The sequence below is a fragment of the Arvicanthis niloticus genome, chromosome 2 (assembly GCF_011762505.2).
Source record: "Arvicanthis niloticus isolate mArvNil1 chromosome 2, mArvNil1.pat.X, whole genome shotgun sequence".
Classification (NCBI taxonomy): Eukaryota; Metazoa; Chordata; class Mammalia; order Rodentia; family Muridae; genus Arvicanthis; species Arvicanthis niloticus.
This window is the reverse complement of record NC_047659.1, coordinates 44,673,833-44,689,866: the sequence shown is the minus strand read 5'-3', so window position 1 is coordinate 44,689,866 and position 16,034 is coordinate 44,673,833. Positions and strand designations below refer to the sequence as shown.

Sequence of the window (16,034 nt, the reverse complement as noted above, 5' to 3'; positions counted from 1 at the left end):
GTGCACGCCTGGTGACTGTGGAGGTAGAATAGGGTGTTGGCTCTCCTGAAAGTAGAGTTACAGACAGTTGTGAGTCACCATGAAGGTGATCGGGATCTAACCCAGGTCCTCTGGAAGAGCAGCTGTGTTCTTTATCTCTCTGAGCCATCTCCCCAGCCCCTAACTAATCTGTTAAAAAAAAAAAAAAAAAAAAAAAAGCCTTCCCAAGCAAAGACACTTTGTGGCTTCTTTGACCCTTGAGCTGGCAGCTGTAGGATGTAGGAGGTGAACCTTTGTCATTTTATAGATAAATACACCCTTTTTTTTTTTTTTTTTTTTTTTTTCAGAGAAAGTCTTTGTACTGGAACAAAATGTTAAATGGGCAAAGATGTTCCAGAAAGAGAAATGGCCAATGGTTCTGCCTACTCAGCCACTCTGGTCAGGTCATAGGCTGGCAGGATCCACGCCTCAAGTAAACCATTTCCTGAGCTCCACTGACTCCAGGCAACACAGCTTATTGTTCATTGTAATTCAATGATCAGATAAAGATTATTCTGTTTATAAAAACATGGGGTAGAATCTTCATCTTTGACCTCAGGTTCAATGTGCTGGAAAGTCCCCAACATCTGTGATGCAGACTGAGATTAAAGTGACATCCATAAATAAAAGAGACACTAATACTATTCCTAGGTACTCAGCTCAATTCCTTGTTTAGAATCAGTGCTCCTGGGCCTTTTTTCATTTATCATTTACTCAAACTTGAAGACACAGAAAAAAAATTAAAAGTAGACATACTAAATGCTAAAGCCGATCGCGTGACAACTATCTTGTTCTGTGTGTGTGTGTGTGTGTGTGTGTGTATGAGCATATCTGTGTATGTGTATGTATATGAGTGTGACTGTATATGAATGTGTGTGACAGAAAGAATGAGAGAGAGAGAGAGAGAGAGAGAGAGAGAGAGAGAGAGAGAGCGAGCAGCAAGCCTCAGACTGTTTCTACTCTAAGGCATGAAACATTTTCACCTCGGTTTTGACTTCTCTGCTCCTGTCTCGCTTCCCCTTCTGACCCATCCACAGTCATCAGAGGGGACTCTGAATGGACTCGATGGGACACAATATAAAAAGCGCTGAAGCCCAATCCTTTACTTAGAGTTAAGGCTCAAAAAGCTAAATATGATCTCATTAGATTATGGACAGATTAGAAATGTCAGGTAAGTAAATCAACTAGATAACCCATTAGAACCAAATGTTTTCATGTAGCTAATCAATATAACCAAACTAAACACACTCAGAGAGCTGATCCCTTTATAAGTGGTACAGATGGCTTCCTAATATTATCGAGAAGCAGCAAAGGACTCATCTGGCGAAAGCTATGTGGGAAGTAAATTTGGGATGCCATTTCCTACTCATGGAGCTTTCAGATATCTCAGCTCTACAACCTATGCACCCCAGGAAAGCGCTTAATGCTAATTTTATATCTCCATATGAATTTATTTGAACATGCACTTTCTCCCCTGGGCTGTTAATTATTAAGATAACATATCATGGGTTTCTTTTTAAGTGCCCTTTATAAATAATTAGTTTGTCGGTAGCCAGGATGTTTAGGACATTTCTGAGACCTTAAAATTTTCCTTCATGTGGGGCTGGAGAGATGGTTCAGTGGTTAAGAGCATTGGCTGTTCTTCCAGAGGTCCTGCGTTCAATTTTCAGTAACCACGTGGTGGCTCACAACCATCTGTAATGGGATCTGATACCCTTTTCTGGTGTGTCTGAAGATAGTGACAGTGTACTCACATATATAAAATAAATAAATCATTAATTTTTTTTCCCTTCATGTTTATAACTGTTCTATACAGGCCTGTCTCATTCAGCACTGGAGAAATGTTTCTGATACGCTCTTATAAGCAAATTCTGTTTAGGTATTGCTATTACAAAGCAAACAAGTAAACAACTCACCAAACAATGAAGCAAAGTTTAGTAATGAGGCATTCAGCCTACGGGGTGACTAGACAGATGAACTGTAACATTATAAAACACTACTGCTCAACTCGGCCCGGTTGCTCTTCCTGGCTACACAGTTTGAGTGATTTAAAAGATCGAATCTAATTGTTCTAGAAACAAAAATATTCTTACTCTGTTTCCCTGCATGGACTTTTCAAAATGCATATAACATTGACTGTCACAGAGTTATAGAAGCCAAGCAAGCCTCTTCTTGGCACCCTTTCTATGTCACGCCTGTGCTATTGATTTGTGTGAATTCTGATTCACTGAGGGTGATATTTCTACGCACTACCCGTCAAATTAAGGAGGAGGTTACCTACGTTTATGAGAGATCTGTTTAGTATTTGAAACTTTGGGGTAGGATTGCTTAATTTATAAGGAACAGAATACCAGGGAAACAGTACAATCTACTGTCTCCTCTTCTTATTTTACAACTGATAAAACAGAGGCCCAAGAAATGTAGGAAGCATCTTACACACCTCAGTGGCACACACTGAAGATGCTATGTGCAACACAGTATCCATGCCAGATTTCACATGCCCCTTCCCATCTCTCAGTGCAGCTAAGGCTCTCAGGAGTCATGGACCACAGCAACGGTGCCTTTGGCATCTGTGCCACTCAACAGCTGGTGATCCAGGCTGAACCAGCAAGTAGCTTATAACTTTCTCTCTACTTGGCTCCTATGTTTTTATTTCATAGGAAGAAAGTAGTACTTTTTTTTTTTTTTAACATAATTGAGTCATTTCCTCTGGAAGAATCTGATGCTCTCCGCATCCTTGAACACGGAGTTGAGGAAGATTTCCCGTGGCATATTTTTAGGTGTCAATGATAAGCTCACAGGCATTGAGGCTTGAAGCCAATTCTTTTTCTTTCCCAAACTAGAACTTAAAAAAAAAGGAAACCTTAAAGCAGCAAGCTCTAGCACCCTCAGCATTATTTAAGAGCCCCCCACAGTGTCTAGCACTCTTTAGCTTAATTCAGTGACAATCATTTGAAGTAGACGTTGACCTGACTCCTGAAGGCTGAAGGGCCGAGGTAGCAACTCATTCTCTCACAGGGGCGTGACCCAAAAGATAGTTTTAAATTTCTTATACCAGGCCTGTTTTCATAGCATGAAAAAATATATTTCACTATTTTTAAATGTATAAAATACTGTAGGATTGTAAAGAAAATGAGCTACACATATATGTATGTTTATAAAAATCTTTTCGAGCTTTTGATATTAGGCTGAATGTTTATATTAATATGTTAAATAACAACTCTTAAGAATTACCAAAATATGTAAATAAGGCTGAGAATAAACAATACTCTAAGACATCTGTAATAACATTGTTATAAAAGGAAATCTCTGTTCTTCGTTGTTTACACAGTCCTAGACACTGTTAGTGGTATTGAGTAGTCATACTTGAAGAAAACTCTACATTTTGATTAGAAATAAGTATAAATACAGATCTCTGCCCCATTTTTTATTTGAGCTTGCTCTTGGCCCACTTGATATTGATGCCCAAATCCATTGGTGGGAACCAAGTTAAGATTTATAGCTGAATGAAGATGCTTAGTCATGTTCAATGCTAAGCTAGGACCTGATGGAATAGGACATTTGACAGACAGTGGAAGCCTTGGGTTCTCTTTAAAAAAGTGTTAAGTGAAAAACAAGTGTTAAGTGTTTTCTGAAGCATTCATCTGAAATCCATGCGTCCCCACCCCCACCCCCACCCCCTGAGTCATTTTTTTCAGCATGTTCCTAAACTGTAAAGCATTGTTTCCCAAGCACAAACTGGGATTGTACCAGGAAGTCAACTTGAACACTTGATAAAGATGAAACAATTGCAAATAAATAAATATTCCGTGGCTTTAGAGAGTTTAGAAGTTCAGGCTGAAGGGATATCCGCCTCCTCTTGACTCCCGGATACTTTTGGTGGCGATGGGCCCATAGACATGACCCCCAGTCATGGACAAGAACAAACACCCTTGAGATAGTGCTCAAAATAGGATATGGCATCATCTGGCACCCCAAAAGTAGAGTACTAAGTTTTTGTCTCAACTTATCCAGGTGTCACCTGTACCAGGGAAAACATCGCCAGTACCCATGTGAGGCAGGAGAGGATTTAAAGATGTAATAGGGTGCAAATACAAAGAGAGAAAACCAAATTTCTCTAAAAGGTTACCCATAACCACCATCATTCAAGTAGTGTTGAAATCTGTGTTTGCATCAAGCACATTGTTTTTTATGCTCAATGGCGCCTGTGCTACGCTATCTAACTAGTCTATTGGACACTTCGGCATCTGCCTCACTTCAGCCTTGGCATTCTTGAACTAGCAATATTCTTGTACAATAGCAGCTGGCGTTCCGTCTCTCCTAAGCCCATGGTTTCCTTACTCTTTGAATAAACAACAAGGGAAGCTGCAGTCCTCTGCTGATTATGGCTTCTTTACAGGTTTCTCTCATTTGCCTTTCCAAAGGTCGGTCTCTCTCTCTCTCTCTCTCTCTCTCTCTCTCTCTCTCTCTCTCTCTCTCTCAATGAAATATATATGAACGATGGCTTCTGAGGTCACCAATTTTAGCTTTACCACATTTGCTGACTGGGGTAAGACATTGTAAATCTTTGATTCCTTTGTTTTCGAAACAAATTTACCTCCCCTTTATTTCCATGGCATCTTGTCTCCTCTGCCACCTACAACACATTTGTGACTTTGTTGTGTCTTTGGACTTTTGATCAATATTGTATTGGGGAGGAAAGATCTCAGGACTGGAGCAAGCGGACTGGTGAACCATCTACCAGGCTGACAGAGCAGGAGTCTGTTCGGGGTCCTGAGGGCTGGGGATCACAACTCTCAAATGTTTGACTAAAAAGCAGGAATGGGGTGAAGGGTGGGGAGGCAAATCCTTCTTCCCCGACCTAATCTCTGAGACCAAATGCACTGCAGACGTCTGGGTCCCTGAGCTTTCCTGTCTACTCCACACGCGATGCTGACGATATTGGCACCCCTTCAAGCAAGCTTTAATATTGCTTCTCAAATAGCCCTGTCTGGATCCAAGTAGGATGCTATATACTCACCCAAATCTTTCCCCATCAATTTGAGAATGAAAGACAGCTACAACTGTCACATTTTCAAGAGGGCTCTATTTTAAGCTTAACCAAAGAAAAACCACAGACTTTTGTTCCACGGCCAAAATCTAAACATGCCTAGTTTCTGATTGTCTCTAATTTCTGCAGTTAAAAATCCACTAATCCATAAATTTCCCCCAGCCTCGTACACACAGCCACACAGACTACACTGGGCTACTCACCGAACAATCCGTCAGTGGGTCCCTCATGTTGAAATGCTGTCTGCTTTTTCTTTTACCTACGCTCGATCCAGCATGCTGGACGCTGCAATCAATCAGGTTGGGTGTGTTCTGGACTTCCGGGATTCAAAGGGCTTAGAGTACGTCAGTCCTTGTCAAACACACCAAAGAGGAAGTTCCAGCCCCTGGACTTTCATCCAGTTTGTTTCCTGAAAAAGCAAAGAACAGCTCTGGGTCAAAAGAGCCAGTGGGAAATGGTGAGAACCAGTTCAGTGAACTTTGAGGCCCTGAGGTGTAGCCCTGAGAGAAGAAGGCTCAGAAACTATATAGAGTTCCCTATGATCTGGATGCCCAGAATGATGGTGGGAATTCACATTTTTTTTTTCAGCTTGCTTGTCCAGTGATGGCTTGTATTTTTTGTGCTTTAAGCTGCTCTGACCTTTGGGATCTATGCAAGCTAGATAGGTGAAAAGTGACAGTCATAGCTGTCTTTTACTCTCGAGTTGATGGGAGAAGGTAAGTAACTACGCAGCATTCCCTCTTGGATCCAGATGGGTCTGTATGATGTTTACCTTGATTGACAACCGGACAGGATCTAGACTCACTTAAGAGGATCACCCCAGAGCATGTCTGTGAGGGGGTGTCTAGATTGAGTTAACTGAGGTAGAACGATTTACCCTAAGTGTAGGCAGCAGCATCAGATAAGCTTGGGTCCTGATCTTCAATAAAAATGAGAAAGTGAGTGGCGGACTAGCATTCATCTTTCTGGGACTGGTCTGCAGATGCAATAGGACCAGCTGCCCTCAAGCTCCTGCTGCTTTGCATTCCCTGCCATGATGTACTATTCTTCAAACTAGAGACCAAGATAAACCCTTTCCTTCTTCTTTTATCAGGTAGCTTGTTGTAGCAATGAGAACAGCAACTAACACAGTAGGTCAATCCCCAGTGATGACAAATTTTCTGTAGTCCCGCCTTTGATATGTAAATGAATGGCCCATATTCCCCTGTAATACCAAACCTATATTTCTTCTGCTCCAAGTCACTCAGAGCTGGTACCAAACAACCTTATAAGACTGTTAACACTAAAGTATCCAGAAGACTGTCAGGAAGCAGGACATTTATGAAACACCTCTCAGGGCCTAACTGAACCCAACCCTCACTCTCAGCCCAGCAGGACCAAGAGTCGAGGCTATTAATTTAAGCCTATGATTGGCCTTATTTTTTCCATGGCTCAAAATGATGAGCAGAACTGGCAATCAGTAACTTATTTTATTGTTGCTTTTAAAAATACCTTTCCCAGTTGTCAGTCCCTAGGTTTCTAATTGCCTCTGGACCATGACTATCATTTACAAGGCTCAGAGCTGCTTTGTTCCGACTTCTGACCTGCCTGAGTAGCTTTGTCCCTAAAGCCCCCTCAAACACTTCAGGTCTCACGGCATCTCGGCTGTACCCACCCTAGTGACACAACCTCCACTCATTTGCCTCTGGGGTCCAGGTTATCTTTGAAGCTCCTGGAAATAGTGTAGGGGAAGAGAGCAAACAATGAAAGAGGAGAGTTTACCAGAGTGGAGAGGTGACTTGTCAGCCTTAGTCAGGACTCACTCCTCATATACCAATAAGAGTCTCTCCACTGGCTGAGCTGAGCATCACTGGAGTTTACAGCACTAGGCAGCTATCAGGAGACTGGAGTTGGACAGGTTATGTCAACATACTGAGGATATCCAGGGCTAAGAAACTCAGATTCCCACTAAAGTCTTCTTTAGTTTCTGAATTTCACATAAACATGACTGGAACTGGGGCAACTTGATGTCACTCAGTGTTCCTGTCCCATTTTCCCTCGATGCTTTTTATTTCTCTATTTTTTATTTTTAATTATTTTTTTTCTATTTTTTAAGTTGAAGATAGTTTTTTTCCCCATACAGTATGTTCTGATTACAGTCTCACCTCCCACAACTCCTCTCAGATTCTCTCCACTTCACTCTTCACACAGATCTACACCTTTTCTTTCTCTCTCTCATTAGAAAACAAATGGGCATCTAAAAATAATCACAAAATAAAAATAAGATCAAATAGAACCAATCTGGAATAGGATAAAATGAAGAATCATAAGAAAAAGAGACAAAGAAAAAACAGTTTCTAAGACAGTTAAGACTTTATAATTTATGTATTTTTTTTCTTTCTCTATACCTTACAGATCCTTTGGGTATAGATTATGGCTTCCAGTTTGGTGTTCTTATGGAATGCCTGAGCACGCGAACGAGTGGGCCTCTGCTTTTTGTGCCTTTTCTTGGGCTCTTTTTTTGTTTATTTGTTTTGTTCTATTCCAGTGTATTAGTTTTTGTTGTATCTTTTATTATTATGTATATTTTATTATTTGTAGAAGCCTGTTTCCTAATGAGAGACAGAAAGGGATTGGATCCGGATAGCAGGCTGTGGGGAGGAACTGGGGGAAGTAGAGGGAGGGAAAACCATAATCAGGATATATTATGTGAGGAAAAATATATTTGCAATAAAAGGACAAAAATGACTTTTGGTGAACATGGTGGTGGGGGTTGGGGGGAGACTGGCTTGCTCCTGAAGTTTCCATCAGGAATGTCACCACTAATTATTGTGATACTTATGGTATAACTGCAGGTGATAGGGTGTACCTGCTTTCAACTTGAACCTTTCCCAGAAACTGGCTAGATTTCCCTTATGCCTCTGGATATCTGTTAAATAATAATAGCTATACCATCTGCAGGGTCCCACTCACAGACTCTCTAGTAAGCTCGAGTCCCAGCGTCCCTCTCAGCAGGCTGTCCTGGCTGGATCCAGATTGACAGGGTTTGGCTATTTGTTCAGTGTCTCAAAAGGGTATTTGGGTTTGCAAAGAGGTTGAAGAGAGTACTGTATCCTACATTTCTTGTCAAGAAAAATGCTGTAGAACAACTGGAAAGCCAGCAGTTTCAAATGACACAGATGTATTTATTGACAAATTCTCATATTAGCTCATAGTTCTCAGGGGGAGCAGGGTCTTGACTCATTTCTGCAAGTCTGGGCAGTGCCTGACACAGCAGCTCTCTCGAGGGCTGGGCTGGTGGCTGACTGTGGACTGGCTGTTGGGTGAGGCTGTCTGTCTTTCATTAACCAGAAGCCCAAGCCTGAAGTTCCAGGGTACATCAGAGGAGTACAGAGAGTGGGTGGAAGCTCAAGGGCTTCTGAAGAACAGACTCACAACTGACTCTTCAGTCACATTGACTGAGCAAAACCACCAAGGGGATCACCCAGATTCAAGGACAGCAAACTGAAACTCCCCTTGCAAAAGGACATAGACACAGAGCAGGCTGGGGATTGGAATTGGCTTGTCATTGAGTCTATCACAATGCCTGGTCAATATTTGTTCCTCAGTGACTTGAGAGATAAAGCAAAAAAAAAAAAAAAAAAAAAAAAAAAAACCACAGGAGGGAATGGCTGTTCTCTGTCTTCCTGTCCCTTCCTGCATTCACTGGGGTAGACTCTGATCGCTAGATTGTGAGTAGGTAGATAAACAAGAGGAACAAGTTCACAACAGGGGGTGCTTGTGGCTTTGGGAGAGGGCATTCCTTACATGCTGCACTACACATAGCCTGCCACACAGGCTACAGTGGAGAGTCCCCTGAGTTGGGGGTAAGGGGATGGGGGTGGGGTGGGGGTGGGGCAGCAGTGTCACAGCTGGGCTCTTTCCTATCAGCTGTGGCTGAGACTGACTGGTCACCTTGACTAGGAGGCCAGGACAGGTCAACCTAAATACGATGGGCATTGGAATCAATGTTAACATAGACTTATTTGTAGCTGCAGGTGATCAGAGCTACACAGCCAAGCGTTCTCCATGGAGAAGGCCCAATACTCTTTTCTGAAGAATTTCATGTCTTAGTATCCTTTTGACCTCTTTGCTCACATTTGTCTCTGGCTGGATGCTTTTGATCTGAATTCATTTTCTGGCTTCTTCCCAGTTTAGGCCTTCAGTATGACAAGCTCGGCTCTCCTTCCTTTACCTGGCTGTGCTCAGCATTCTTGTCTGCAGACAAACAAACAAACAAACAACAAACCAACAAAAACCAATAATGGAAGCTATTGGAAAGGACCCCACCTGCCATACTATGTGCTGTGTTCAAGGGGAGTTGACAACAGTTTGTACATTTGTTAAGTACTCATGAACTAAATGTTGGCTATTGGTGAGTTAGTAAAAAACAGGAACCCAAATATAATGGAAAGAAGGGCAATTCAAAACCATGCAGAAGTTTCCTTCAGAGCCAAAAACATGCAATAAATTATGAGTAACCTAAACTTTATCAGTAGAGACCTGGACAAATACCTGATGGTAAGAGGGATCATGTTTCAGGGTTCACATGTGTCCCAGGATGCATATAAAAAGCTGTGTGTGTCTGTGTGTTGCAGGATATTTGATCACACTGTGAACCCTGAGATTGTGTTATTTACTGGAAAAGCCCATGTCTAGTTGTGATGTGGCTGAACCCAAGCACGCACCTTTAATCCAAGAGCCTTCTAATTATTGAAAACAGGATCAAATAAAGTCAACTGTAGGTCAAGAGGCAGAAGAAGCAACCAATTGACAGGGAGTGAGCATAGAAAAAAACATAGAGAGTAAGAGGAAGTCAAGAGGATGGATAGGCATACAGAAAGTAGAAGGGAGGGACATTGAGTTTAGGGGGTTTTTGAGACAGCTTGGAGAAGGCAAACTTCTTTTGGGGATGTCAGCTGAGGCAGAAGGTCAACTGGGTGCTTTCTCGGCCTCTTGGAGATAGCAGGCTTTCATCCAGCATCTGGCTCCCGAGTCTTTATTGGTAAAATCAAACATTTGAGATTTTGTTAAAAAATAACATGTGTGTGTGCCTATAACCCCAGAGCAGTGGAGTCAGAGGGAGAAGAATCAGTAGGGCTCGTTGTTCACATAATGCCAGGCTCAGTGAGAGGCACCTCAGGAGAGTCCGGGGAAGGGTTAGGATGAGACACCTGACACTTTCCTCAGCCTCTTCTCACAGACCTGTGCATAGCCCACACATGCATGATACACACACACACACACACACACACACACACACACACACACACAGAGAGAGAGAGAGAGAGAGAGAGAGAGAGAGAGAGAGAGAGAGAGAACCTTTAAAATAGTTAAACCATTATTTGAGGTAAATTTGTATTGTTTATGATCCCTAGAGTGCACATAGGGGAACCGAGGCCTGCCGCCGCTGAGTAACTTCTTACCCAAGATCACACAGGAAGTGAGACTTGGATTTTTTTTTTTTTTTTTGCCTCTGGTGCATCCATGTTTTGATCACCCTGTCACACAGACGCTTACTCTCCCAGTAGATAGTAAGCACCCTAAAGACACGATGGAGCATGATACACTGGATGTGATCATTTGAAAATGATTTGAACACAGAAACAAAGGGCGGGACTCTGTGATTCTAGGTTGATCTTTGTATAAGGAAAATGACAACCGGGGTATATATCCAGAGACAGATTACAGTATGTCTTAAAACAGTTTGGATTATAAGGCTCTTAACTCACTAGATCATTTGTTTCTGGATAAATAAAAATTTGAAATATCTATGCATTGCTTTAGAAACAAAGCAAAAAAGCAAAAACTTCAAAACAGAATGGCAATTATCTTCACTCTGTTACAGATTTCTTTTTCTGTGTATGTGTACATGCCGGAGTGTATGTGTGTGTTCCGAGTGTGACTGGAGGGCCTGAGAGGATGCTTGGCGCACTAGAAGTAGAGTTACAAGTAAGCTGCCTGATGTGAGTGCTGGGAACCGGACCTGGCTCCTCTGCAAGAGCGATCAATGCTCTTAATCACAGAGCCATCTCTCTAGCCCCCCATTTGAGCTTTTAACAAGGGAAAGTTGGTAGGAAGAAATTGTGACCTCGTGGGTCATCACTTCATACTTCCAATTTTCTGTGGCTGCTCTTCTGTCTGCCTGGAGATCACACTTCATTTCCATTGGCCTGGTTGGATTTTATTTATCTCTATAGAGTCCAGCGTGTGTGACTGTCCCTGACAGCACTTAGTAGTCCTGGGATTCAGTGCATATATCTAGATTTATTTATCCCATTGCATTGGATTATGGGTTTGATCGTTTCCCTGTCATGCTGCAAATGAAATCTTTATATCCAAGCACCTGGAAATTCTTAAAAATAATGGGCTCCTTTTTTGATTGGATTAAATGCTGAGAAAGTGATTGCATGGCTGGTTCCTCTTCACTGTCAAGGCAGGGGATGTTGCCTGTGAGTAGGGCTGTATCCTGAGCTATCTGGAAGCTGAGTTCAAAATCCTGGAAGATAAGTGTGACCTTCTAGGCAGGAACTCTAAAATAAGAAATGCCTAAACTGCACTTGGGAGTTTCTGTCATGGATTAAAAATGGCCTTGACAAGCAGGAAGCTGAGAAGGACTCCACTGGAGTCCCCAGGGGCCACTTAGAGAACTTTCTTGAAAAATAGAGGAGGGAAAGAGATTCTGGACCAAGCATAAAATTAAAGAATTGCATAATGTTGGTTGAGAATGAGTTTTGGAAGGCTGGCGTCTAAGATAAGCTGCATCCTTCCTGGAAACCTTACCAAGAATAGTCAGAATGTTTACTACAGTCATAGCAGGACACATACACAGGACAACAGTCAGCCTTCATCCAGGCTACTGCTAACCTACTGTCACTGAGGGCTGAGTGAGCAGGAGCAGTTGACCAGGCTGCAGGAGCTTAGTGGCTGTGCAGACCAGCTGGCTTTGAGTGGACCACATCCCCCAAACCACTTTCCAAGAGGCCTGCGGGAAATGAGGGTGGCATGCCTTAACAACCTTCTAAATTCTGGATGATACCAGTCCTTGGCCTGTGTGAGCTGCCACAGAAGCAGGATCTTCCCTGCAGTCATTAGAGAGATAAGGGTATCGTGAACAGCGGGTGCTGCACATGACGTCACTTCCTCCACTTATGCTTATAGAGCAGCGTGGAAGCAATCTTATTTTGATTACATTAATTTTTATTTTTAGCCTCTGCATGGGAAAGCGGTTAGTTTACTTAATGTCCACATCTCTCCAAAACGGAAGGAGACGTTTCTGAAGCCTTGCCTGAATGCATACATTATAAAACACATAAAAAATCCCAGAAAAACAAACAAACAAACAAAAAACAGAACATTTGCCCAACACTTATAAGCTTGTGAGAGAAAAACAATAATGGTAACAACGAAAAACAAAGCCTGAAAACCTTCTGTGCAACGGTGAAGCACAGATGAATGCTTTACAGAGTAGCAGAGGCCTTGGGGTTGCTCTGGATGGTTGCTGGAAAGTTAGCCACATTCGTGGCACAGAAGGCAAGTGGATGTTCATTCGCTCTCCTCCCACTGTGTTGTCAGCCTTACACATCTGGGAGAAGAAAACATAAACTGTAGAATTGCCTCTGTCAGACGGGCCTCTGAGCATGTCTGTGAGACTTTGCATTGGCTGATGATTGACAGCAGAGGGTTCAGCCCACTCTGGGTGGTGCCATCCTGGCTGGGCAGATCGTTCTGGGTTGTATAAGAAAGATGGCTGAGCGCAAGCAGAGGAAACAAACTAGTAAGTGGTGTTCCTTCATGGTTACTGCTTTAAGCTCCTACCTGGAGTTCCTGCCATGGCTTCTCTTTATGATGGCTGTCATGGATAAGATGAAATAACGTTTCCATTCTTGAAGTGGTTTTGGTGAGTGTTTCCACCACGGCAACAGAAGGAAAATGAGAACACACTGAGATTTTTAAAAAGCTGCACCAACAAGAAGTTATCACTTTTGTTTTGCAAACTAGCTGTGCATTCTGGGTGATCATTTTTCAACACCCATTATGCATGCACAAAATGTGTATTATTCTAAAAGTTTGGTTGTGGATGGAGAAAAATACGAAAACAGATCTATTAATTTGTGCAAAACAAATGAGAGTTGAGTTCCATTCTCTCATGCAAGCCCTAGAAAATGAAGACAAAGGGTCAGCTAATTGACAGTAGTCATGCCACAGTGGTGATTGGCAAATGTGACTTCCAAAAGATGAGCTCAAGCCACAGGGCACAAGGTAAGTTTGCCCGTGTGACATTATACATTTATATGATCGCCATTGTTAATGTTTGTTCCACTGCTTCCACTTTCCCAAGCTTCTGTCTGAGCAGACCTATAAATCCCAATTAAGATGTATAATAGCGGTAGGCACAGGAGGCCACATGAATAATTGAAGCACAAGAGAAAACGAGGCAGGAGGATTGCCTAGAGTTCCAGGCCAGCCAGGACTACATTATCAGACCCCATTTAAAAACCACAAAAATGAAAATACACAAGGTGTTCTGGGCTATCTAGTATGGGGCTGCTGGTCTCCAAGGAAAAATTAAAAAGGATGAATTTAGCACACATACGTGAAGTGCCACACACGGGGTTTATTTGCTTTTCTGCCTCGATCCTTTCTCTACCTTATAAAGCATCAATTTATTTTTATTTCTTATAAGCCATGTCTGGATTCTTGAGATAGACGCTTAAAAAAAAAACCAAAAAACCCCGCAGAAGCATTCTGAACTCAGGATGGTTATCTCTTGTGGTTCTCTCTGCAGCAGGAATGGAGGAGCTGGTGGGGGAGGGGACTGGAGATGGGGATGGTTTATTCTTCACTATTTTCATTTGCACATTTGGTGTTTTATATGTTGCTTTCATTACCTGTCCAGAAACATACGCCGATTCTTTTTTAGACCCTGGGGTCTGAGGGCTCACAATATATGAAGTCTGTTTATTCAGAACTTGGGTTCAAACAGTACTCTGTGTACTTGTTAAAAATATGTCAGTTGTCTGTCTCTTCTTTCAAGCTATTTATCCCCGTCCTCTCACAGGCAGGCCTTCTGAGATGGTCTACTGAAAACCACTGTCGTTAGCTGGCCTCTCAAGAGCATTTTGAAGGAGTCATGACTCATAGGTTTGGATTTGCTCATTCACTCATTCCGTGACCTCAAGGCATTATTATTATTATTTTGTTGCAGGCCTTATGAAAACGACAAAGATGTTAACACATAATTCCCTTATTTCAAAAAGCACAGTCTAAAGGAGGAGGCTTATATGGAGAGTTAAAGTTTATATTATAGAAGAGATTTTTCCAGGAGTGTGAGGGGAGTTCAGAGGAGTACCCTGCACAGCATGGCAGAGGGAGAGAGGAGGAGAAAGATGGATGGACTGCTGGTAAGAGGTGGTAGGCAGGCATGCTCACACATGGAAATTGTTCCCATAACGGAACATGTTTTCTTCTCTCTAGAAAATTACAAATCTGTTAAGAATGCCTTGGGTACACAGTTTCTAAAGGACCTTGAAGATGTGGTGTACTGGCTCGTTTTGTGTGTCAACTTGACACAAGCTGGAGTCACCACAGAAAAAGGAGCCTCCCTTGAGGAAATGCCTCCATGAGATCCAGCTGTAAGGCATTTTCTCAATTAGTGACCAAGGGGCGAGGGCCCAGCCCATTGTGGGTGGTGCCATCCCTGGTCTGGTAGTCCTGCGTTCTATAAGAAGGCAGGCCGAGCAAGCCAGGGGAAGCAATCTAGTAAGCAGCACCCCTCCATGGCCTCTACATCATCTCCTGATTACTGACTTGCTTGAGTTCCAGTCCTGACTTCCTTTGGTGATGAACAGCAATGTGGAAGTGTAAGCTGAATAAACCCTTTCCTCCCCAACTTGCTTCTTGGTCATGATGTTTTATGCAGGAATACAACCCCTGACTAAGACGTGTGGGTTGCTGTGTGCTGGGCTTCAAGAATGTAACTCGTCCTAACTCCCTTGGTCTCAGCTCTGCTTCTTGGCTGTTTGGAGTGAATGGCTCAGTCTCACCATGTCCTTCTGTCATGCTGCAGTTCCTCCCCATAGGACCAGAAGCATGTAACCAGCTCACTCAGCACTGAGACCTCTGAACCCATGAGCCAAAACACCCTAAAAATAGCAGCAGCAGCCAGGCGGTGGTGGCGCACGCCTTTAATCCCAGCACTTGGGAGGCAGAGGCAGGCTGATTTCTGAGTTCGTGAGTTCCAGGACAGCCAGGGCTACACAGAGAAACACTGTCTCGAAAAACCAAAAAAAAAAAAAAAGCAGCAGCAAACAAGCAAACAAAAAACAAAACCCCAACAAAAACAGAACAAATACTCACAAACCAAAGAGGTGGCATTCTCATTTTATGATATAAAAATTGCCGTCTCCAAATATCTGTAACTATTTCTTGGAACATTAATAGAACTAAAAAGGACCCTTCTATTAATGTATCAATTAAAAATAACTATAACATGACAGTCAAACTGCAAATTCAGCACACATGTATGTCCTTTTTTTCTGGAATAAATTGCTAATCAAATGCTCTATTATTTTGTATGTATTTCTTATGAGTGAGGATGTTCCCCAAGGCAACCAAAACAACCATCTACAGTGGGAAATTAAAACCGATGCATTACCACCACGGGGTTTTCTTCTAATGCTCTCCATAGCAACAGAGGCCTGTTCAGTACCAAGCCCTGCATTCAGCTGCCCTGTTCCTTTCATCTCTTTTACTCTAGTACATTTCTTCAGTTTCAGGGACTTTTGTGCCTTTGATTGATTTGAAGATGACCAGCTGGGGTTGTGACTGTAGCTCAATACTAGCATGCTTGCCTAGCGTGTGTGAGGCCCGAGTTTTATACTCAGCATACACACATGCACACATACACAGACACACACACACACACACACACACACACACACACATG

General features: G+C 42.6%; 1 protein-coding gene across 1 annotated transcript in view; it reads right to left on the bottom strand.

Moving 5' to 3' along the window:
* Positions 1 to 5,390, bottom strand: part of Nostrin (nitric oxide synthase trafficking) — a 62,641-nt gene extending 57,251 nt beyond the window's left edge. The window contains exon 1 of the mRNA XM_034495331.2: positions 5,272 to 5,390. Within this exon, the coding sequence (XP_034351222.1) occupies positions 5,272 to 5,298 (27 nt within the window). The 5' untranslated portion in view covers positions 5,299 to 5,390. The remainder of the gene's footprint in view (positions 1 to 5,271) is intronic.
* Between the last annotated feature and the right edge of the window lie 10,644 nt (positions 5,391 to 16,034).